General features: G+C 43.1%; 1 protein-coding gene across 3 annotated transcripts in view; it reads right to left on the bottom strand.

Annotated features, from left to right (window-relative positions):
* GLP1R (glucagon like peptide 1 receptor) overlaps positions 1-25,458 on the bottom strand; it is a 104,552-nt gene that overhangs the window by 35,344 nt on the left and 43,750 nt on the right. The window contains exons 4-8 of one of the 3 annotated variants that reach the window (XM_081000235.1): positions 11,858-11,905; positions 9,952-10,052; positions 6,978-7,084; positions 5,569-5,722; positions 4,270-4,429 (exon numbers count right to left, since the gene is read on the bottom strand). In XM_081000235.1, the coding sequence (XP_080856361.1) occupies positions 4,270-4,429; positions 5,569-5,722; positions 6,978-7,084; positions 9,952-10,052; positions 11,858-11,905 (570 nt within the window). Of the gene's footprint in view, positions 1-4,269; positions 4,430-5,568; positions 5,723-6,977; positions 7,085-9,951; positions 10,053-11,857; positions 11,906-22,034; positions 22,138-25,458 lie in introns of those variants that run through there. The other 2 variants (XM_081000237.1, XM_081000236.1) reach the window with 2 other exon arrangements.

Here is a 25,458-nt window from a genome sequence, read left to right as displayed (position 1 = left end):
AAATCTGCAATGTGTGAATAAGCCTCATGACACATTCAGGGCATGCCTTCAAAGCTGTCTTATACCACTTTAACAACCATAGCTTTCCCCAAACAATCCTAGGACTGTAGTCCATAAGGGTGCTGAGAATTCTTTTGGGGATGCCATGAGTTTAAAAGCGATATAAGAGTGATTTAAATGTATGGTGTTGAGGTGAGTGTAAGTTTGATCTGGGAGTCAGTGCTAGAACTAAAGAAGAGGAACAAAATCTACTGTTTCCTTGAACCAAGTCACAATTCCTTAATCCCACTGCAGCAAACCTCCACATCTACAAAATAAGTAGAGATAAGATGCAATTTTTTAAAAATAGCCAATCAAGTTCAGCTATTAGATTCAGGGAAAGAGAGAGAAATTTTTGTATATGGATGTTTTAAGATGGTCTATATCTGTAATATATCTAATAAAGGTTTGGAGAAAGAAAACATTTTTATAGCACTATCATAGTAAGAAAAATTCACAAGAACTCTACTGCTGAACAGAAAAATATGTAACTGGGCATGATTCAACGTCCCATGAAGACAAGGATAATTTCACATTCTCTCTTTTAAACCCATACACAGACCTCCATTTTAATGTGCTGTTCTCAGCTCTCAGAGGAGAACTAGAATGCATTTGCTCAGAGTGCATATTGGATCCATTCCCGCATTGCAACCATTGTCTTCAAGTATTGCTAAGTTGAGCCTGCAATCAGAAATATTTCAGGCAGCAAGACAGACAGAGCTCTGCTGTATTCCTCATAATGGATTTTTAGGTCTGTCTAGGTTTGGACAGACTATTAATTCCCCCCATTTCCATTTATTTAGATAAATGTCTAAAGTCAGACAATTTTTTTTATAAAGGGTAAAACATTTTGTCAGCTCTCTGCTTTGTAGGATTTTAAATAATTGTACAATTTGTAGGTTGTAAAGTACCATTAGAACACCCCCGGCAGAATTGCTTTAGACATTTCTATCTATCTGAGCTCTTTATTATTTATATTTATTTATTGGCTTCAACAGAGCACAATATTTTCATCATCAATATATCACTGTGCATTTGGTAGAGCTAGGTGAATAATTTACAACTGATCATTTGTATGAATTTTGAATTTTGCCAATAAGTTCATTTGCCAGAATGTTCAGACCACAAGGTGAACCAGCAGAAGGGCAAAAACTTGCCAAAGCAATTTAGACATTAAAAATGCAAATATCTGTGAAATACAATTTCAGTGGTATTGGACACCATGTAGGTTAAGCTGTATTAATCTGCTGTTATTGTTGCAACTCAATGCATGCTAGTTCCCCATCCCCCATATATTCTAGACATCTCAACAATACAAATGTTTGGACAACTATGCTAACTATTCTCGATTACTGAAATGACATGATACCACATGACCTAAAGGTAGCATTGTTTTATTATTTTAAAAAGTCTGGTTGATAAGACAGATTCAGAGATAGTGGCCAATCTACTCACTGCTGCCAGGTTATGCAGAGAATGTAATTGGGCGGTAGGGCAAGAACCAATACAGCTCCTTTTAATCTCAGATTGGTTATTCATAGATGAACTGTTGCAATTATGATTAAACGACCTGAGTATAAAAGGATGCATGCTGGATGTAGACTGGACAAGGTAACTGTTAGGTGGATTTGTGGCTGGTTAACTCGTCAAACCCAAAGAGTGCTCACTAATGGTTCCTCGTCATCCTGGAAAAAAGTGACAAGTGGGGTGAAGTACTGAAGGTTTAAGAAATTTACAGATGACACCAAACTAACATAGGTATAGTTTCATGATCAAGGAAAGTAATAGTTCCACTCTATTCTGCCTTGGTCGGACCACAACCTGAGTACCATGTCCAGTTCTGGGTGCCACAGTTTAAGAAGGATATTTACAAGCTGGAATGCAGGAGGAGGGCAACCCAGATGATCAAGGGTCTGGAAACCAAGCTTTATGAGGAACAGTTGAGAGAACTGACTATGTTAGCCTGGTAGAGAGGAGACAGGGGAGATGTGGCAATCATCCTCATATATATAAAGGGCTGTCACATGGAAGATGGAGCAAGCTGGTTTTCTCCTGTTCTGGAGGCTAGGACCTGAACCAATGGATTCAAGTTACAATAAAAGAGATTCCAACTAAACATCAGAAAGAACTTTCTGACAGTAAGAGCTGTTTGACAGTGGACCAGACTCCCACAAGAGGTGGTGGATTCTCCTTCCTTGGAGGTTTTTCAGCAGAGGTTGGATGGCTGTCTGTCATTTAGAAGAGTTTGGATTTGATATCCCGCTTTATCACTACCCGAAGGAGTCTCAAAGCAGCTAACATTCTCCTTTCCCTTCCTCCCCCACAACAAACACTCTGTGAGGTGAGTGGGGCTGAGAGACTTCAAAGAAGTGTGACTGGCCCAAGGTCACCCAGCAGCTGCAGAGACGCGAACCCGGTTCCCCAGATTACGAATCTACCGCTCTTTACCACTACACCACACTGGCTCTTTACAGGTATGTTCTAGTTGAGATTCCTGCCTTGCAGAGGATTGGACTAGATGACCCTCAGGGTCCCTTCCAACTCACAATTCTATGAAATACATTTATTGAAAAGTGGGCATTACTCATTATATTCTGGAATAGCAAGTTTCAGGAGGCTCTGCTTATGTATGTTGTCTTGCATGCTGATAAACTGATTTGTGTTTTTTGTTTTGTATACACTGTGTGTGTTGCAAAATATCTAAACATCATGAAACACACAGTTGGATAAACCAAAGAACTTTAACAACATCCCGCTATTTATACTTTCAAAACCAAACCAAATGAGAACACAAAGAAAAGGGTGCTCCGTAATAAAAGCACTTATAACTGCAAAGTCTAAAATGCAATCTAACCTTCTAAGTCTCCAGCCTCTCAAAGCATTCTAAAAAGGACAATAGTAAATATAAACATTTCCTCCACTATAATAGGGTTGCCATATTTTGAAGAGCAAAAAAGAGGACGCTATGACGGTCATTCAATGCAAATAAATGCAATTTGTCTCAAATTTTACCCCTGAAAGAGAAGATGTATCCTGGAAAAAGAGGACACATGGCAACCCTATGTGGTTTATTGTTCAACATAATCTTCAATGTGTATTGATTATTTCATACATATGATTCAGTCAAAATACATTTAAAACATTTAAGTAGCCATGCAGAAAATTGGTGTCACAGTATAAACTAGAATCAACATGGTATAAGCTAGAATGATACAAATAAGAAAAAATAGCAGACACTGTCCTTACTTTTCCTAATTCAATCTAGTAGCAAGCAATCGGATGCTTTATGAAATTATTGATCAGGTTCAGGATGGGGGGGGGGGGGGAGAGATATGAAAGAAGCACAGGAAGTCCTGTTTTTTAAGCACTGCCTTCCGTTTCCAGAGCTCTTAGCAAACATTGCTGGCACAACCACAAATGCTAGGAACATTAAAATAAAGCAGGAAGATCATTACCAAAGTTTTGCATTTGCGACTGAGCTCTGTGCTAAGCATCACTATTATAATAATCACATTTCAAGAATTCCAAAGGCTAATGGATAATTTATCACAGAGACTTCATAATAGTTTGACAAACAGATATTAAGAATGTGCCTGATATATGTGATACATTTCTTGCCTGGTCAGTCCCAATTTTGCAATGTATATAACTACCAGGCAGATAGCCTTTTCATGGCAAAAGCCACTTGAACTACAATTGGTTGGCAAAATCATAGTGCGGTTAATAGAGATTTGGTTTGCTGGTCTTCATACACTCCCTTGGAAATGAGTATTGTGAAATGCTCAGCTGAGCACTCTCTTCCACAAAGAATCCTATTATTTTCTCTTTGAAAGTAAAGGCATAGCTAGAGCATGCCACGTACTCTACAAGAAAGGCTATCATTGTGGCCCACTTGAGAGCAGCTTCATCCCTGCCCCATTTGCATGCTTCTTAAAAGAAGACCATCCTCACCCCTGATGGGTGGTAGAGTAGCAAGCCCAAGCCTAGCAGAAGAAGATCCTAACACAAGTATAAAAATGATGGCTATGTTGTTGTCTTAAAGATGCATCTGAGTTTAGCAGCAAAAAGAGAAAAGAAAGTAGATCAAATGGTTAGTACTTCTTTTACTGCAAAAGACAATGCTACCCCTGCTCCTGCTTCAATTTCATTTATCCTGGAGCACTCAAGCAGAGAAATGCACTTTTTCATTAAAAACGGTGGCGGGTGGGGAGGGAGGAGAGACTCACTTACCCCAGCCAACAAAAAGGTAGAGCCGAAAGATTCTCTGCTCAGAAAAAACAGATAGTGCTAGCAGCGTATACAAGTACATTCCCTCCACCAACAGCCAATAGTAGTTGGCAATCACACAATACTGCATCATCACAAAGACCAAGCGACAGCTAAGTGACTCCTGAAACAGAAGAACAGAGAAATTAGCAAATACAGGATGCATTGTGAAAGACAAGGAAGCAAAAGCAGGAGTGCATGTGACACGACAGATACCAGATTCCCCCAGCCAGTACTTGGCTAGAAATGGCATTTTAAAAAAACACCTTTTGAGAGTGTCAATTGTATTTTGAACAAATTCAACAGGAGAATAGCTTTTCCACCACACACCCCAAGTATGTGTGTACATATACCTATGTATCTGTCTATGAAAAGCTTATTCAGAGGGTCGGAGGGCCCTGTTAAACATGGCAGGATGGGCTGGTGAGGAAGTAATCTAAAATTAGACAGAGGCACCTTGTTCAAGTGGAGGCCACCTGTATAAGGGACCTCTGCTCAATTTTGGCAATTTCCTCTTTTCTCATTGCATGCCCCATCCCACGCTATCCAAGAGAGTCTCTCCAACTCTTCAGAGAGGCTTTCAGGGAGTGTGGGAGGCAGGCAAGTCCTCTTTGGCAAACTTCCTACTGTTTGAGTCTCTCAGGATCCAAGCCATTTCTCACAGCTACCAATCAGTGTAAAAGCAGGGATGGTCAGTCCTCACAAAATCAGGGAACAGAGACGACTGAATTCCCACTTTTTTGGGTGACACAGTTCAAATATCAAACCAAAGTGGAATTGTTTACCAAGTATAATAATGGGACAGGGCAGAACTGTTCAGGAATCCCAGACCTTCTGTTTTGGGAAAACTCTGGTATCTTTCCCGACGTAGTCTTTGGTTTTTTGAGGTAATATTTCTAGATGTTTGTTGGGATATTGGAATAGTAGCTAAAGAGACATAGTTCAGCAGACACTTGTCAGAAAAAGAATTGGTTGCTTCCTTCTCATCTCAGGGAAAGAAAATGACAAATAAAATGGAGCACAGAGGAAAAGTTTTATACAACAAGAGCACCAAGGGAGACTTCAACTGTATCAGAAAAATAATTCACAACTGAAATTGTGACAGTTGGAAGACTAGCACTGAGAGCAAACCTCTAGAAGCGTGCAAATCTAACAAGGCATCCCAGGGCACCTTTTCCTTCAAATGAAGATGGAAAGTTAAATACAAATATATTGAGTCACAGGATCACTGGTACTAAAGGTGTTTTGGCCTCATCCCCCTACCTGATAAGAGAATAAACTCTCCCACTGCTGTTCACGAGGAGCTGTCCTATACATCCAAGTTATCACGGAGTCTTTAATGAAGATGGATATAGCACGGAGGATAAATGAGGTGAAAAGGTTCAAGTGAATGTAGTTCCTGGTGCAGTGCAGATGCCTGAAAAATAATCAAGTTTAAGTTACTCAAACGTGTAGGCTGTAACAATTGTCGAACAGGGCAACAAGGGGACTCCGCTCAAAACTGAAGTGGGCAAATGAGTCACTTGGCATATAATTCAGGAAGAGCTGCAGGGATTTCTTCTTATGTTGAAGGCAAAGGAAAACTTATAATGCCTTCACCCCGAAAAGCTCCAAACCATGTTTAGACTAAAAAAGATGTGTAGAAGTGGAGAACTATTTTGAATTTTTACTAAAGTGGCCACAGGAGAGGGATTTGAAGAACTGATCTTCAAATCTCTTTAGATAAAGAAATGAATTTTGTGAGGCATGCCTTAGCTTTCTGTGCACTGGGAAAATCTGCAGGGGGCTGTGGCAGAAGCATCAGCTTCTATCAGCTTCTGATATTTACTACCTATTGTTTGAAAAGCAAAATATGCCACTTAAGAACTATATGGACTGTTGTGGGAGCATGATTTCCCCTCTAGGCTCACAATAAGTAACAATGAACATTCATTATGAATTTCAGTCATGCTCTAGGAGAACAGAAATCACAACCTGTCAAAAAGAAAAAAAAATCAACTCAGTAGCTAGAACCCAGTATCAATGTAACAGCAATCCTTTATTCAAGAATCTCAAACATTTCTTCTCCCTTGCCTTTCTGCCACCTAATAACAAACCCCATCTGAAAAGAAATGTGCAGTAGAGCAAGGCAGTTTTGTCCCTCCATCGAAATAAAAATGCTCTGTCTATGATACAAAGCAAAATGTTCCTATACAATAGTTCAGCCATATCTGAGTTAATAGTGATTTCAGGGTTTACATCTGTTACTATAGCATCAAACTAATACCTCTTTGGGGGAGGGGGGCAGGAGAGTTTATGTTTCTCTATTAAGCACAAATATCAGCTGCTTCCGATGTGCAGCACACCAAGAACAAGCGATAGCCCCGTATGGTTCTGACTGATGAAGGCAAAATATTATCACTATTGGTTATAACACAGTGAACTTGGGCACTCTATTCTCGCACCGCAGTTCCCCCACTATATGTATGTAATAGTTTACAACAAACTCTTTAAACTCTTCCACCGTTTATGTGAAACTCACTTTTATGCTGCCTTTGACTTCCCATTTTATTGCATTTAAACGTTTGAGGTTTTTGAAATTTTGCAACAGGCATCATTAGTGCACACAAGTACTAGTAAAATGCTATTTGCAATTTGGAGTTCATGACTCTCTGTAGGCATATCAAGGTTACCTGAACCCCAGGAGGATGCCAGTGGCTATGACAAGGGCCGAGAAGGAAAGAGCATATCCAGTGGTATAGATGGCAGAAAGGAATAGCATGTGGCCTTCTGGTGAGTCCTAAAAGAAGATAACATAAGAATGCAATGGAAGGATATAGTTATTGGACGAACCCAGCTTCCTCAAAATCCTCTAAGATGAGCAGATGGTCAACGCAAGGCATAGCTGAGTGGATAAACAGAACTGCAAAGCCAACAATCTTATACAAAAACATAGACAAGTAGTACAGATCACAAACGTCAAGTCCAATATATCAGGAATCCCAAAACCATGTGTTCTTTTTTTGTTCGGGACAATGTGCCCTGGGAGCATAACTTATCCTGAAAGCTTAAAAACTCATTACATGAAAATAATAAAATGAAACTCAAACCCAAATATGGAAGACTGTTACTGAGCCTAATTTGCCCCTTATATTTTGTATCTTGATACTGGAGTGGTGTTTTGTCCCCTGTACAAACAGAGTGCTGCCTCCTCTCACACAGGAAAGGGGAAATTCTCCAGGACCACGTGAGCTGGCGGTATATGAGATATGCCACCCAAATGTCTTGTGAGTGATTTGGATTGTGTGGAAGGGTGTTGCTGTTTTTAAAGGGAAGACTGATTTGGAAAAGGAAAGAATTCAGAACAGAAGGGAGAGCAGTAACTGCATGTGTCAGCCAACTTTAAATTAATAACCAATGCATGGAGTTAGTTTGAAATTGCAAAGGGCACAAACTTAAGACAGGAGCAGCAGAACTATAGGTGAAATTCATAAGTCACTGGCAGAACTTCCATTTATTTTAATGAGCTCTGCCTGGACCAATTGTTAGTCTGTGACCATTCCTCTGAGCTTCAATCTTTCCAGTTGGATTTCATGCTCAAGGACAGCTACAGCCAAGCCACATGATGACCTTCACCCTACCCAAATCTAAAGGTTGTTCTGAGTTCTATTTTTATCTATGGCTCTAAACAGTGTGAGAATAAGTTGGTGGGGTTGTCGAAAATTGAAAATAAAAATCAGTATTTACATTTCAGGACACAACACAGTATTCAGGGTTTCTAAATCATTACCCCCCAAAGCACTCTATTTTATGGAAATGAGACAGGTGCCAAACGACCAAGCACTGTCGTTAAGCATCTGTCTTGTTGGCAGCTTTCTACACAACTGTGAAATAATCTTTTAAACAGCCAATGGAGACAAAAAATGTCCCTGCATGCGGTTTGTATTACAGCAATTCAGCTTCTCTGAACATCATCTTCAGCTATGTCACAGGCATTCAAAAGAATGAGGAAATAGATGGGGAAGCAAGCTTAGGGATTTCCTGCATTTTAATTAACCTCACTTCAAACTTGCAGAATTTCTCTCCTGCCCTGTTCTCTATTTGTATTCTTCCCACTTCTGCTGAATAATCGTAACATGGCAATGTAGACCGCGGTTGGTAACATGTGACCCTTAGAATAATTTCATGCTGGCTGGAAGAGCCCAGAGGGAGAGGTGGACAAGAAGGTAGTGGGGGGGGGGAGAGAATGGGAGTTTAAACATTTGGAGAACTGGAGGGAGGAGGAGGGACAAAAGCCCTTCAGACCTGCAGTAGAAATGACTTATCTCTCCCCCAGCAGCCCAATGCATGGGGAGAAAGAGAGAAGGGAATGTCAGAAAGAAAGAAAAGTGACCCTTATAATGTTTGTTTCTGACCTCCAGAAGATTATCCCTGAGAGCATGCACTTCACCCCTACAGTAAACAATTGTAGCCAAAAGCTGATGTAGCATGATGTCTAAAATGAGCTTGAAAATCACCACTTTCAATCTCACCTTTGTCATGGAGGATCACAAGGTGGTTCTAAGCAACCCTCCATCTCTTAACCTCAGCCCAATATAACCTTACCTCACAGAGAGTTGCTGTGAAGATTACTGTGCTGCAAACTCTAAAGTGCTATATTTAGGTTCAATAGTAATTATGGTAGTCTGACTTCCGCTGGACTGCCCCCAATTAATTTCATGTGATGAGGAACATTTACACAGCTTTGCATTCAGCTTTCTAAACTCTTAAGTTTCCAACAAATTGCTTGCAAGTACTTTGGCTTGTTGCAAAACTTTGTGGGGCAACACAGACTACTTCAGAAACCTCTGAGCACTGAAATCCTTTGGTTTAAGGCAGGAGTCAGCAAACTTTTTCAGCAGGGGGCTGGTCCATTGTCCCTGACACCTTGTTGGGGGCCAGACTATATTTTTGTTGGGGGGGGTGAATGAATTCCTATGCCCCACAAATAACCCAGAGATGCATTTTAAATAAAAGGACACATTCTACTCATGTAAAAACACACTGATTTCTGGACCGTCCGCGGGCCGGATTTAGAAGGTGATTGGGCCGGATCTAGGCCCCGGGCCTTAGTTTGCCTACCCATGGTTTAAGCTGATGCGTGTTCACAGAGTTCCTCCAAAAAAGTCCACGTGGTTATTATAATAGTCTAAGTCAGTACAGCCCAGCTGAAGGCAATGTAAATGAAAATACAAAACTGCTAAAAAGATGAGTTTTGCAACCCCATCCATTTCCCATTGCCTTTCACAAGTATCTTGTAAAGGGAGAAACCACTAGAAATTATACCACATTGTCAGTGTATTTTCTTGCTTTCTCCCCCCTATGGTCACACATGCAAGCAATTTCCTTCAACATTTGCAGCTTCTATACTGGTTGCAATAATTAGTATCAGTCCCGATAAACATTGGGACCAAAGAATGCCATGCCCATGCTACTTGTTTCAATTCCACTGAAATTTTGAAACAATCTGAATTTGAGCAACCAGCAGTGGGTAGCATGCTTTATTACCTAACAGAAAACATATATCTAAAAAACATCACTACCATTACTACTGCTGTAACAGTCTCTGGGGACAGAGGATGTAGCATAAAGGCTAGTGATTATTCCAGCAAAATCTTAGGCACTTACTTCATCAGTAGCCATACACTCAGATATGTTCCTCCACGGAATGGTGGAATTTTCCTCCAGCAGCCACGTGCCCTCCAGTGTGCAGAAGCGGTAAACTTGCCCTATCCAAGACCAGAAAGCACATAATGATGGAAGATGACATAAAACAAAAGCAAAATCTAACCCATTATTAGTATCAACCAGCAGAAAGCCCTAGCCTGGTACTTCCCCCGACAGCTTTCAGTAATGTATATTTAACCATAGTACTGACATAGAAGCAGTTCAAGCTGCTTCTAAGACATTTTAAGATTCTCATGTTACATATCTGTATCATGTTACATATCTCATGTTACATATCATGTTACAAAAATGTAACATGAAACCATGGCTTGTTTAGGTAAACTATGGATTCTTTTAATGGCTCAGTTTTCACAAACATGTATCTTGGCTTATCAAGCTGAGATATGAACAAGCCTTGTGTCTGTTGTGCCTCATCTCTCCTCCCTTCTTGGAGATTCAAGTGGACTTATTAAGCTGGGTCCTGAATAGATGGGAAACAAAAGCAGACAAGCACTGGTTGTCTGTTATACATGTAGATGATCAAACAATGATATGGTTCTTAACAATGGTTTGCACAAACCATGGATTTGCTTTACATCTGAACCCAGCCTCTGAGGTTTCAAGTTTAATGAATTTTGACACTGATTGTTTTTCTACTAGAAAAGTGAAGCAAGTTCATTGTACGTTTTTCAGAAAATCGGCAAGTGACAACTCCATGGATCTGAACTCTGTAACTTGAGAGTGAACCTATTTCCTGAACCACATGGCTTTTCTCTTAGAATAATTTACATCCCACTCAATAGAAATTAGCATTTGGTTGGCATCCATGTCAGCAAATAAGTTACAATCTAAATGTTCTCTATGGACAATGAACAAGGCACTCTCAGAAGCCAAGAGGTAACCAAAAGATACTAAAGTTTGTTGCTGCCATAGTAAACACAGAAATAATCTCAGATAATTTACTTAAGAAAACTTAAGAGTTTACTTTTTAAAAGTGGCATTACCAGAATTTGAAGTTCATTTATTTTTATTTATAAAAATATTTATATACCGCTATTCATAAAAATTATTAATGCTTCTCCCAGTTGAAATCTCCCTTTGGCCAGGAAAATGCAAGTTTTGCATTCATACAAGCCCAGACATTCCACAAGAGCTTCAGAAATCTGAATCAGTAAATCAAAATGTTTATCTAGACTGACTGAACCACAAATGAAAAGACTCCTTCCATTCATGGAAGGCACTAAGATCCAGCAATGACTCCTTGCTGGAGGAAGAAGTAATCTTCCCCAATTCCCCTGTGCAATTCCTGTGGCCCCCAACACCTTGGAGAAAAAAAATCACCTCCTCAGGAACTCTGCTAAGTGCAACTCTGGTTCCAGCCAATTTGATACTATTTTCTATGCTATGACTACGTCTTTATTTTAAAATACGCATTTCTTTAGCTTGTATTTAAATACATTTTACCTTGTGCAAAACACCTAAAAACAATTGTTTTTTGCTTTAAAACAAATGTCCTGAATTTCACCAGTCACCAGAGTCTTCTGTGTTTTGTGGGGAGGGGACACATGCTGAGTTGGTTTTGGCATGTCAAAAGTGGCCAGGATTTAACAAGACGGGAGTTATTTAGAACACAGGAATTCAAAAGGCATGTCTGAATGCTGTACTAGGTTGCAGTGGCAAGGATGTGTTTCATAAGGTGCAACAAAGACAAAAAAACAATGTCGCACACAGGCCATAGAGTTGTACAAAATGACACAGTGTATACTTGTCTTTATGAAAGTGTTTTTATAGGTGAGACAATGTGCTGCACCAGCTATTACTCTGCTTTGATCAAAACAGCTTTATGTTAATGTCCAATTGCCATCACCTTTCTTCTTCATGTGGGACCTTATTTTTCCATGGAAGTTGCCTCGAACTGGAAGAAATCAATAAGCATTTAAAGCTTACACAAAAGAGACCAATATTCTAAAAATGATGCTGTAAAGCTGCACAATTAGGCCAGGGCTTTGATTTATTTCACATTCTATGTAAGATGCTTTCACACAAAAAGTTAGTTTCTTAGAAGCGATAGCCTTAATAGAGCCTGTTTGCTTGAATTCCATGTCAATTACACCTTATTAGTATTAAATGTTTAAAGATATGGATTGGTGCCCAGAATCCAAACAGTCCCTGTTTGCTGATAAAAGACTGAGAGGGGAGGCCAATAGTTAGAACTGGAGTTAATGTCATCATTTATCTTGTTCTTGGATGAGCTTGTAAATCAAATCAAATACTACATCTGGCAAAACACTTTTAGATATAGGAAATATGTTATCACATGCCAGGAGGCTCACAAATATTTCATTAGCTAGCTCACTTATGCTGGAAATAAAAAAACAAATTAAATGCTTCCCCCTTTAAAACAACCAACCTGATCTGCATTTTACTACAGCTGTGTGTCAGGAATGGTGGAAGATTAGTCACCCAATTGTCCTTTGGAATAAATTGCCACATAATTTATCTTTGAAACAAATTACATCATGTCCTAGCCTATCACATTTTACCCAGACAGGGAAAGACAAGCTGAGGGAGAAGAGGCAGAGAGTAGAGTTTCCCCTCAGTGCACTCTGCACACGTGTTGAGCATCGTAAGTTGTCCCAAATTTAATAACTCTTCTTAATTCTCGACAGGGGAAATGTTCTGGAAAAGGTAACAGTTTTTTTCCAGAAGGCAGTGGTGAATCTGCTGTTTATGAGTAATAGCCAAATTATTTGCTGTGGTAGATTGACTTGCTGCTCCTTGACAGAGTGGTTTGCCCTTTGATGGCAAAAGATAATATATCCTAGCACAAGACTTTGTTCTTTGAACAGTTCCACTCAACCAGCACAACCTAAATTTATCAATCACACAGGCAGCGCATCGGCTTTCAGCAACCTTTGTTTCATGGGCAAAGCAAGTTTCTATTCATAAAAACTTGTAGTCTGTCTCCCCATGGAAAACAACAAAAATACCTTTTATTTCCACCCTTAGTTCCCTTTGCACAACGATGGCAGAATAATTTATAACAAAGTCCTCTAAAAATGATCTTGAAAATAATATGAAGCACTTTAGAACACACCTGTACCAATGTGAAAGAAGCCAGCTTCTATAGGTAAATACTAAGGCACAGTAGTGTTCATCTCAAATTTCTTCTATAGGCATGGGAAAAGTATTGAAGCTGTACAGTCATTTCTGAGGTAGGTATAATGCACAATGATAATATTCAACATGGAACTCAGTATCAAACTTTTATTCAAGTGAATCTGACTCCTGTTGTCACACCAGACCTATGCCATGGCATCTCTGTTAGTGCAATATTTCATGGATACAGTATTTTTTCCATTATGGAAATAAACCATTATTTTGTGTGGCTATACTTCTCTGGAACTTCTGTAAATGTACCATTATACATGCCCCATATTCAATCAGGAAGACATTTCAGAGGTTTCAGTCTGTACCTTGGATTGGATTCCTTTAAATAACGTCACTGCAAATATATTACATTTTAGTGCTATACATACAGGCTGAGAATAAGATGGGGGTTAACAGCATTAGCTCCAAAAGATATTGATTCCCATCAGATTTCCAGGGGAACCCCAGCACTTTAGCATTTGGATCTTCACAGACTGCAAGTCACCAGCACCAGTTGTCTACTGTTCTTTTATACTGCCAGACCTGCACACACAGACATGCATCCTTCAATGATATCACATCCAACCAGGTGAGGAAGGAAGAAATGTATGGCCACTTTTGCCTTACTTATGTTTCCAGCTCTCTAGTTCCAATGGAAACATATTGTCCTAGCTTATATTACAAAAGAGAAGACTTGACCAAGGAACTAGTCTGCCCATATTAGCAGTCCTCCCCTTCTCCATAACCCAGTCTTTCATCGCTAGAATCACAGGGTTGAAGAGGATCCCACAATGACACCCAGCCCAACCCAAATCCTTTAACACTATCTTCCCTTTGATATCTCTTCTAAAGCAGGATTCCTCGGAGGCTTCAACATATCCAGCAACTCCATCTTCTTAACCACCTGTTCCAAAGCATTCAAGTGATATTTTTATCTCTGGAGATTACTATCTAGTTACTGTTTCTACTTATTTCCCATTTTAAAAAATCAAAATGCACAGAAAGTGGGTTCCTTCCTGTGTCTAAATCCAAATAGGTCTGTTGTTGTTGTTGTTTAGTCATTTAGCCGTGTCCGACTCTTTGTGACCCCATGGACCAGAGTACGCCAGGAACTTCTGTCTTCCATTGCCTCCCCCAGTTTGGTCAAACTCATGTTAGTAGCCTCAAGAACACTGTCCAACCATCTCGTCCTCTGTCATCCCCTTCTCCTTGTGTCCTCAATATTTCCCAACATCAGGGTCATTTCCAGGGAGTCTTCTCTTCTCATGAGGTGGCCAAAGTATTGGAGCCTCAGCTTCAGCATCTGTCCTTCCAGTGAGCACTCAGGGCTGATTTGCAGTTCACAGCCTAGCGACTCTCACCCACCCGGCACATTGTAGGAGAACACAAGTTCAAAGAAGGCTCTGCATTTGTATTCATTCAATAGGGACTTTCCCCTTGCTTAATTTGAATTCAGGGATGGTGATAATCAAGCTGCTTTCACATATGCAAAGCCAGGTTGTTTCTTGCAAAAGCAATTATGCTGATTGAGCACTTGTTCCTGCTCTTCCCTAACTCACTTCAGGTTACTCCAGTTGTCAGGAAGCAAAGTAAATTAGCCCCAGAAGTGTAAAATGACTCTGGAAATAAGCCAGAATCTGCTGTCATTATCTTCAAGGAAAAGCTATAAAAAGTGGATTCCCTCATAAACATGACGCCATTAAGGATTTTGCTCTCGCTCAAATAAAATTTAAGGTGATGAATAGAAATTCTAAAAGTCAACATTTGGAACATGTTTGGGGGATAAAACTTTTATCTGCAGCACTTTCAAAATAAGTAGTAGGGACCTGTGCCTCTTGGGGACCATTTGGCCTATAACAGAAAAGCTCCCTGGAGGATCATCGTCAGTAAAATGCAGGAATGTGAAAGGGTAACAATGCAAATATGAGTCATTGTGCAAAATTAAACAGCCTGTGTGCTTGATGAGAGGCAAATGACTCCATTTCACAAGCTTAGCACTTTGCAACTTACGACTATTTTGCAGAAATGAAATTATTAATAATTTATAAAGTATTTACATATTTTATGTTCTTTATCTTCTTTGCAACATTTACCTTCTCAGGCATACTTATATTAGTACCATTTAAAATATGAGAAACATGCTGAGATACTCATCTATGCTGATAATTCAACTCAAGCGTGTCGGACGCTCAAGCTCCACGCTTCAAACCAAATCTTTACCTTATTTAATATAACACAGAATAATCTGGTTCACCAAACTAAGCGCAGCATGCCAGCTATGCATGGCAGACCACTGGGAGCAAAATAAGCCTTCTCGGTCTCTGTCTAACCGAGTCTGCAAGCATATCGTGGTAGTGATGTCAAACACCTTAAATGTAATTACATGGAGTTTGGCTATCAACTCCATCTCCACACTCAGGACATAACATGCAGGAATGTCTAGCTTGTATTGCTTTTAAATGTTTTTCTGTAGTTGTACACTGCCCTGATGTTTTGCAAAAGGATGGTATATATATAAATAAACAAACTTAATATGGGGGCTTACATAAAAAGAAAAGGTGATGTAGTTCAGTATTCATCTATCCTGTGCCATATAGTAAAGGCTTAGGCAGTAAGTGGGATCAGGGAACCCAATGGCTGTTTCATTTAATTTATTAAAATATATGAAAACCACTGTTCATCAAATAGGTATCAGGCCAATGTACAAAACAAGACCAAAACTGTCATAGGGCTGTGTGATGGGACGATGAGCTGCTTGTATGTAAAATCCTAGTCCCTCAGAGTTTGGTCAAGTTTGCAAACCTCTGTCTGTAACGGAGCCCCTTAAACATGGCTCCGTCAGTCGCTGGCAGATTCCGACAGTGGTTGCTTTCGGAATCGCTTCCAACATAAAAGCTCCTTAACGGAAACACGTCTTCTGGACTCTCTGCGTGACAGTTTCCGGCGAGGAGTGGGTGTCCCTACAGGAGGTCCTGAAACCTCCCCACTGTTTTCGCTGGAAGTGTCTCTGAGCCATCCCTCCAGCTCCCTTTCCCTCAGCTCAGCTCCTCTCCCCCTACTGGTTCCCTCTTCAGCTGCTGAGTCTCTCCCAACCTGTGTGAGCCCTTTCACTTCCCTTCCTTCCGATGGCAGTTCCCTGACATCCACCTCCCCTCCAGGGCCCCCTTCATCCCCTCTCGCCCCCTCCTCTACGGGCGGTGAGGAGGCAAAACCCCGGAATGAACTTCCTTCATCTTCCGATGTCCCGAACACTTCTCTCCACCTGCTGCGGTTCCTGGTCTCGAAGTACTCCTCCTCCTCAGAGTCCATCTCCCCTTCCCCTTCCGATTCCGAGAATCCTTCCAACTCCTCCTCCTCATCGGTGGTCCCAAAGTATTCCCTCCGGAACCTCTCCACAGGCTGAGGTTTCCTTGGGAACCTTTGATGGAACGTTTCTATCAATACCTCGTCATTGATATCTTCTGCCATTACCCAAGTGTTTTCTGACTCCGGTTCTCCTTCCCACGCTACCAAATACTCCACCTGATCCCCCTTCCATCTGGCGTCGAGGATTTCTGCCACATGGCTGCTGCATTCCCTTTCTTCTATGACCGGTCCCCGAGTGGCCATCCCTTCTCGTCCCCCCTCATACGGTGACAGTAACGACCTGTGAAATACTGGGTGCAGTTTCATGTGGTTGGGTAACCGGAGCCTGAAAGCCACTGGGTTGACCTGTTGAATGACCTCAAAGGGACCCAATCTCCTGGGTCTTAATTTCTTACAACCTCCTTTGAACGGCAACCCTTGGGTTGACAGCCACACCCTATCTCCCACCCTTATGGTTTCACCTTCCCTTCGGTTCTTGTCTGCCTGCCTCTTGTATTCTTCCTTCGCCCTTTCTAAGTTGAGTTGGAGCTGACGATGGATTGCTTCCATTTCTTCTACAAAATGCTCGGCTGCCGGGACACCCCATCTCTCCCCTTCTCCCCCTGGGAAAGCCCTGGGATGACACCCATAATTAGCCAAGAAGGGGCTCATCCCTGTGGACACATTCTCGGCATTGTTGTAGGCAAATTCCGCCAGCGCCAACTTTTCTACCCAGTCATTCTCTCTGTCATTGACATAACACCTCAGGTATTGCTGGAGGACCCCGTTTGCTCTTTCCGCCTGCCCGTTGGTTTCAGGGTGCCGGGCAGTCGAAAAGTTGACCTCCACCTGCAGTAAGCTCATGAGCTTCCTCCAGAACCTGGAAGTAAATTGTTTTCCTCGGTCTGAGACCACCCTCAATGGCACCCCGTGCAACCTAAAAATGTGTTCTACAAATAACTTCGCTGTCTCTTCCGCCGTGACTGCATGCGAGCAGGCTACAAAGTGGCACATCTTTGTTAGTAGGTCTACCACCACCATGATGGCTGTTTTCCCCTTGGACTTCGGCAGATCAGTCATAAAATCTATCGACACTGCCTCCCAAGGTCGTTCTGGGGTTGGTAAGGGTTCTAATAGCCCCGCCGGTGCCCGCCTCTCCCCTTTGGCTCGCTGGCATTGCTCACACCCTCTTACATACTCCCGTACATCTTCCCTCACCTTAGGCCACCAAAATTCCCTGGTGACCAACCACATGGTTTTGTGTTGTCCAAAATGCCCCGCCGTGGGGCTGTCGTGCAACTGCTTGAGTACCCTCCCCCTTAAGTCTCCTTCAGGGATATACAGTGCCCCTTTGTAATACAAAGCTCCATTTCTTTCCTCGAAACCCCCTGGTTCCTCTCCCTCACCCCTAAGACCTCTGAGCTTATTCTGGGCGTATTCATCATTCTCTGTTTCCTCTACCAGTTCTCTTTGTCCCACCAATGCCGCCCCACACACCCAGCGGTCCTCTGGAATGACATGTCTCTCTTCGGGTGCTCCCTCCCCCTCCAAATATTCAGGTTTGCGTGAGAGAGCGTCCGCCCTAATGTTCTCTGGGCCTGGCACGTAACAAATCTCAAAGTTAAATTTGGAGAACTCCTGGGCCCATCTCACTTGCCGTTGGTTGAGCACTCGTGCCGTCCTCCAATACTCTAGGTTCTTGTGGTCAGTGCACACTTGCACCTTATGTTGTGCGCCAATTAGCAGGTGCCTCCATCTCCGGAACGCCTCATGAATGGCTAGTAGTTCTCGGTCATACACCGTGTAGTTCCTCTCGGATTTGTTCAGCTTTCGCGAAAAAAAGGCACACGGTCTCCACTCTGACTCCTCCTTCCCTGGCTGCAGAAGCACCGCCCCAATAGCTCTGTCTGATGCGTCAGTTTCCACTCTCATCGGTTTTTGTAAATCCACATGCAGGAGTTGTTGTTCCGAGGCGAAGGCCCTTTTTAGTTCCTCAAATGCTCGCTCCGCCTCCTCAGTCCAAACGAACTTCTTCTTACTGCTGAGACAGTCCGTAATGGGCGCCGTCAGGTGGGCAAAGTTTCGGATGAACTTACGATAGAAGTTCCCAAATCCTAGGAACCTCTGCACATCCTTCCTTGTTTTGGGTGTTTTCCATTCCAGCACCGCCTGGACCTTGCCGGGATCCATGGCCAATCCCTTGTCTGACAGGCGATACCCCAGGAATTCCACCTCCTTGGTATGAAACTGACACTTCTCCAGTTTCACCCACAGCTGGTTGGCTTGCAGCCTGCTCAACACTTCTCTGACGTCTCTCACATGCTGCTCCTCATTCTCAGAATACACCAACACGTCGTCTAAGAAGGCCACACAATTCTTGTAAAGCAAAGGCCCCAGGACATGGTTCATAAACGATTGAAAGCACGCGGAGCCTCCTTGTAGGCCGAAGGGCATAACTAAATATTCAAATGCCCCCAAAGGGGTGAACATGGTGGTTTTCCATTCATCCCCCTTCCTTATTCGTATCAGGTTGTACGCCCCCCTTAGGTCCAGTTTAGTAAAAATCTTTCCCTTCCTGACCCTTGTCAAAATGTCGTCAATCCTGGGCATAGGGAAAGCCACTGGTTCTGACACTGCATTTAAGGCCCTGAAGTCACACACAAGCCTCGGCTTGTTCGTGTTTTTTTTATCCACAAAAAACACTGGGCTGCCCCCCACCGCCCTGGACTCTCTGATGAACCCTCTCTTCAGGTTCTTGTCAATGAACTCTCTTAGCTCCTGCATCTCTCTGTCTGACATGGCGTACAGCTTGCCTACAGGGAGCTGTGCCCCAGGGAGTAAATTTATTTGACAGTCAAAGGGTCTATGCGGGGGTAGTTGGTCAGCTTCCCTTTCGCTGAAGACGTCGCGGAGATCTGCGTATTGTCGTGGTACCTTCACGTTCTCCGTTACTTCAGTCCCTGCTAGGGTGACTTGGGCCCCTGCCAAACCCTTTCCCTCTTTGCAGTGTTCTAAGCAATGTGCTGAACCAAAAGAAACCACTCTCTGATGCCAGCCCACCAGCGGATCATGTAACGCTAGCCAGCTCATCCCCAATATAATGGGAGCTCCTCCCAAGGTGGCCACATTAAACGCTATCAGTTCGGTGTGCCTTGCCACCTTCATTATCATTGGGACGGTCTGCAAGCTGACTTCTCCTCCCAACAGCTCCCTGCCATCGATCGTGGTCACCTGCAGGGGGTTGCTTAAAGGGATCGTCTGTATCTGGTGTTCAGCTGCAAACTCTTTGCTCATGAAATTGCAGGAGCTGCCTGAGTCCAACAGCGCCTTTATCTTTAGAGGGTGTCCGTTTGGCAGCTCTAGCGCCACTTCTATCACTAGGGCGGGTTTAGGAGGTTCTGGCGTGGGCACTTTCACTGCTCTTTGGCCTGGCTGCTGTGCCCCGACGGTGGCAGCCAGGCGTTGGCTTTTACTTGCTTCGGTATTTCTTCCTCTCTTCCCTCCACAGCTCCTACCATCCCTTGCCATTCCTTCCTCTGGGGGCAGACTCTGGCAAAGTGACCTGGCTGTTGGCAGAGATAGCATTTCCGGGCGCCTTTTCCCTCCTTCTTTCCCCCCTCACTGGGCTTTGAAACTGCGCGCGCGCGCGCTGTTCCGATTTCCATCGGCTCTGCCGGCGGGAAAGTTGGCTCTGGAATGTCTGGAATGCGGAACTCCTTCCAACGTTCCCCCTTCCCTTCCCGCCTCTCCAATGCTCTCGCCTCCTGGCGCGCTCCTATGGTCAGCGCTGATTTGGTCAGCTGGTCCATAGACTCCGCCCTGGGCGCCCGGGAAAGTTCGTCTTTCACAGCCAAAGAAAGCCCTTCTTCAAAGAGCATTTGAATGGGTTCCGCCGATAGATCCCACCCCAATTTATGGATCAACATGGTGAACTCAGTCCAGTACTCACGGACAGATCGGCTCCCCTGTTTGCAAGCCATTAACTGTCTGCGGACCACTCCCTGTTCAATATCGCTGGAAAACATCAGATCCATGGCGCTAAAGAACTTCATCGTGTCCTTTAGGACGTCACTATTCGCTGCCATCAGGGGTCTAACCCAGTCTCTCGCCCCCTTTTCAAGATGCCCAATCACGAAAGCCACTCGTGATTCCTCGTCAGGGAATTCATCAAACTGCAGATTGAGGGCATATTGCATCTCTGTCCGAAAGCCATGATAGTCTTTGGGCTCCCCCCCAAACTTCTGCACCAATCCTGGTACCTTTCTGACGAGCTGGGTGTCTTTCCCCTTTTTGTCTGCATCCTGAGCCCTCCTCTCCTCAAGCCTCGCCGTCTGCAGCGCTAGCTGGACCTCCAACACCCGGTACCTTTCTTCCAGGCTTGGACCCGCTCCAGCTCCTGCTTCTCCGGTTCCGGCTGGGTTGCTCATGATGCCTTCTCCTGCACAAGCTGCTCACGAAGACTGTCGGAATGCTGTGATGGGACGATGAGCTGCTTGTGTGTAAAATCCTAGTCCCTCAGAGTTTGGTCAAGTTTGCAAACCTCTGTCTGTAACGGAGCCCCTTAAACATGGCTCCGTCAGTCGCTGGCAGATTCCGACAGTGGTTGCTTTCGGAATCGCTTCCAACATAAAAGCTCCTTAACGGAAACACGTCTTCTGGACTCTCTGCGTGACAGTTTCCGGCGAGGAGTGGGTGTCCCTACAGGAGGTCCTGAAACCTCCCCACTGTTTTCGCTGGAAGTGTCTCTGAGCCATCCCTCCAGCTCCCTTTCCCTCAGCTCAGCTCCTCTCCCCCTACTGGTTCCCTCTTCAGCTGCTGAGTCTCTCCCAACCTGTGTGAGCCCTTTCACTTCCCTTCCTTCCGATGGCAGTTCCCTGACAGGCTGTAAAACTATCAAATCAATTTTAAAATGCAGTGATGCACAACAGGATGGATTTTAAAAATGGGACAGAAGTCTGCGCAAACAATTTTTTGTTTTTTTTAACTTGGCACCAAAAAGCCAACAGAGATGGTTTCCTGTTGGGGCACCATAACAGAGAAAGCTCTCTCCCTTGTTGACACATAACATGCAAAAACCTATTACACTTCAAGCAGCAGATCTTAAGACATGGGCAGGTAGGTATACGGGAGACAAGGTATTTGGGCCTTGAAGTTGTTCAGGACACTAAAAGGTTGAAACCAACATCTTCAATTGGGCCTGGAAGCAAACAGGCAGGCAGCGCAGCCTCCTAGGGATCAGTGTAAAAAACATCCTATCCAGCCCCACCAGATGTGGCTGCTGTGTTCTGCACTAACTGAAGCTTCTGAGTTGTCTTCAAGAACAGGTCCATGCACAATGCATTATTGTAACCCAGTTGGGGGGTCCCAGATCATGGACCACTGTGGCCAGGCTATCCTCAACCAGGAGCCATCATAGCTGGTGAAGCAGCTGAAGATGGGAAGAGTCACTCCAAGTCAAACAAGCCACCTGGGTCTCGATCAAGCTAACTACCTGCTTTCTCAGGTAGAACTCATTGATGACACCACACTCCAAATCCCTGTATGATCACTTAGCAGCTTCAAATGTTCAAAAGCAACCCCATCCACCAACACTTTCTTTGGAACTAGATAAGTGTGCAACCAGTATTTAACCATGTCTCCTTTCCTCAATCCAGAATAATAAGTCCTGTGGACACAGTTCAGAAAAAAATAATAATTAAATGGGTTAGAATCAAAATTATCTTTGTACTGCAGGAATGCTTTACTAAACACCCAGTTGAAACAACTGCGCTTCTTGCATCCTGTACATCTAGTAAAGGCTTGACCTGCCATGCATTTTGTTCAGAAGTAAGGCTATAGTTTGAAGCAACACATTCTTGCCCCTGGCTCTTATGACCAAGCCATATGGATACATCGTACCAGTGCTCCCGAGGCATACCTGTATTTTTCGTCCTATAGGACGCACCGTCCCATAAGGCGCACCTAGTTTTTTTTGGGGGGGGGAATAAAGGGGGAAAATTATTTCCCCCCCAGGAGCGGGGCTGGGGCGGGGGAAGCCCGAGCTTCCCCCAACCCCAACCCCAAACAGGCAGCTCTCTGCAAGCTGTGGGAGCCCAGCGCTGGCTCCCGCTGCTTGCGGAGAGGTCCGCGAAGCCTGGACGCGCTGAGCTCAGCACGCGCAGGCTTCAGCATGCAGGCAACTCTCCGCAAGCAGAGGGAGCCCATCGCCGACCCCTCTCGCGCTCCAGGCTTCAGCGAAAGCCTGCATTCGCCCCATAGGATGCACACACATTTCCCCTTCATTTTTGGAGGGGAAAAAGTGCGTCCTATAGGGCGAAAAATACGGTAACTATGCTGCACCAGTCTGCAGCAAAACCCTGTGTACTCCAGAGGGCATAAGAAAAACAAATGTGGTTACTGCACCTATAACTCTTGTTTGGAACTTGCGTCTCTGGAAGACTTTCTATTTAAGAGGATTTAGGGCCATTAGACAATAAATATTAGGACCCTGAAGGAGTCATAAAATGTAAAATGGATTACCGTAGCAACTCCAAGCTTTCTTGGTCTACACAGTGTTATTGGCAGCAGGGCTTAAATTATAAAATGGTAACAAAAATGAGATTACATTCCCAGTGACAGTAACAAGAGATAGATACCCTCTCTGAAAGAGAAAGCTCTATTTTCCTGAGGACACGATATTCTTATGCTCCTTTGCAGTTGCAGTGATTCCACCGAACGCCAGAAATTGCCTCAGCATGGTTGAAAAAGGGAAGGTAAATTTACCAGTGCTTGATTTACCACTGGGCAAGTTTTTTACATTTAGCTCAGGAAAAATCCCCCACCTAAAAAGACCTGAAAAAGTGAGCCCCTGAGTATTCTTCCTACTCACTCGAGGAAGAGCAGAAATGAAAGTATCCTGGATATTGATAAGGTTGGATGTTATCTCTAAGAAATTAAAAGCTGTTTATAGGCTTCATAGAGATCTTCATTTTTAAAAAAAGGAGCGGGAGAGCAAGGCAGCTATTATTTAAGGACAAAAGGGGGTTGTAGGGAGAACAAAAGCCAGTGAAAACTAAGCCCCTGAAGAGATGAAAAAGGAAATGATAATCTCACTTGGCTACAATACGGAAAAATAAATTTTCATCTCACTGTCCTCTTCCTAGAGTTTCTGCCAAGCTTGATGTGTCATCTGCCAGCAAAGCTCATTTTGGGGGGTGGGAGGGGAGGCAGGGGTGTCCTGTAGTTTCTATCTTGAAGTGTGAAGTACATTGAGGGTGAACAAAATCTGTGATTCAGGAGAAACAGTGCAAATCTTCTCGTTCACAGCAAATATGAATATGGGCAGTGCAAATAAGGTAAATGCCCACATCGTAAAATTCTCTAAAGCCAAGCGCTCACTAGTGGGCCATGTAAGACAGGCTTCGCTCCTGCTGCCAGATGTCTAGGCCCACTAAATTAACCGCCAGTAATAACTACACAGATTTCTGTTCTTTTTAAAAGCAAGTGATCGTGTTGCATGATTACCAATAGTGATAGCTGTAACTAAACTCTAATCTGAGAGAGCTAGAAACCTCTTCATCTGCATGGACAATGAAAGCTGATGAATACAACATGAAATAGTTCATGACTTTCACCCCTTAAAGAACTGTGAGACACCTGACTAATTTTGACCACAGCTTCTTTGGCCAAATTGACAGTCTTAGTTGGGCTCCACTTGACAAAGGAAAACTCAGGTGCTGGGAGCCAAAGTCGACAAAAGTAGCCAGTACTAACAAAGTATGCATCATGGTAAATTTATTTTTGAAGCCTTTGTTACACATAGGCAATTAATGGTTTGTTACACATTTTCCGAGTTCAAGTCTTCCTAGGTCTGCTTGCCCTCATAAAATTACCGGTTTAGATGCTAATAATCTTGATACTTGACAGAAGTTCAGCTATGAAGCTTTAGTACATGTATTCATTTTTGGCCAGCTCTAATTGGCCAAAATACTTGAAGAGAAGACTCTACAGTTTTTATCTATAAGCTGCCTTGAATCCTTGTCAGGAAAAAAGGCAGGGTATTAATTAATTAAATTTTAAGGAGTGGCAGAACCATTAGCTCTCTCTTTGCACTATTATTCTACATAAAGGCAGAAATAAGAGAAGTAGGTGGCTTTAGAATTACACAGCTGCTGCCATCTTGGGCTATGTGAAATGGCCTGACTTTTGCTAACTTAAACAAATTCTTATTTACAACAGTTTTAGTAAGAGTTCTGTCTAAAAGGGAATCCATTATGCACCCTCACTTAATGAAAAACCTAACCTAGTTTATCTGGTTACATAATTTCTGGAAAAGGATTTAATGTCCAGATTAGCAAAGGAAACTCAAAAAGATTTTTTCCCATATGCTGATTAGGTTTTAGTACATAATGAAGGCCCAAGGAGGAAGACCACTGACCCCATCACATTGCTGCTGTGGTAAGGTTTTGGGAAGTTAAGTTTATTCATTATTTTATTTCTAACAATATTCATACACTGTTATTTATTTATTTATTTTGAAAATCAGAGCATTTACAATAATTACACATAAAGCTATACAATAAAACTATATAAAAAGTTAAAATCAGAAATAAATTAACTATTATGGAAAGATATATTCTTAATTGTTTGTATAAGTCTGACGGGATACAAAAGTTTTCAGCAGGCCTTGAAAAGTTGGGATAGAAGGTGCCTGCTGAATCCCTTGTTGACATTCGTCTGTCTCAGGGGACAATAGAGTGTGCCTTCAGGGGTGAAGTCAAACTGCCGCAATTAGCAGCATCAAAGTGACCTCTCTAGGGTACAAGCCTGGGCAGTGTGTATGGAGATCCTGGGCTGCTCAGATGACAAGACCCTACTCTTGGCCTCACTGGCGCGGTCCAAAGGAAAGGAAAGCAATGCGTTGGGCACCAGCTTGGCTGCAGGAGTTGCCGGAAGCAGGCATGCAAAGTGCCATCCAACTGTCTTAGGGAATAC

This window comes from Podarcis pityusensis (genome assembly GCF_964106645.2).
Source record: "Podarcis pityusensis genome assembly, chromosome: 3".
In the NCBI taxonomy this organism is placed as follows: Eukaryota; Metazoa; Chordata; class Lepidosauria; order Squamata; family Lacertidae; genus Podarcis; species Podarcis pityusensis.
This window is presented reverse-complemented; position numbering and strand designations above follow the sequence as displayed.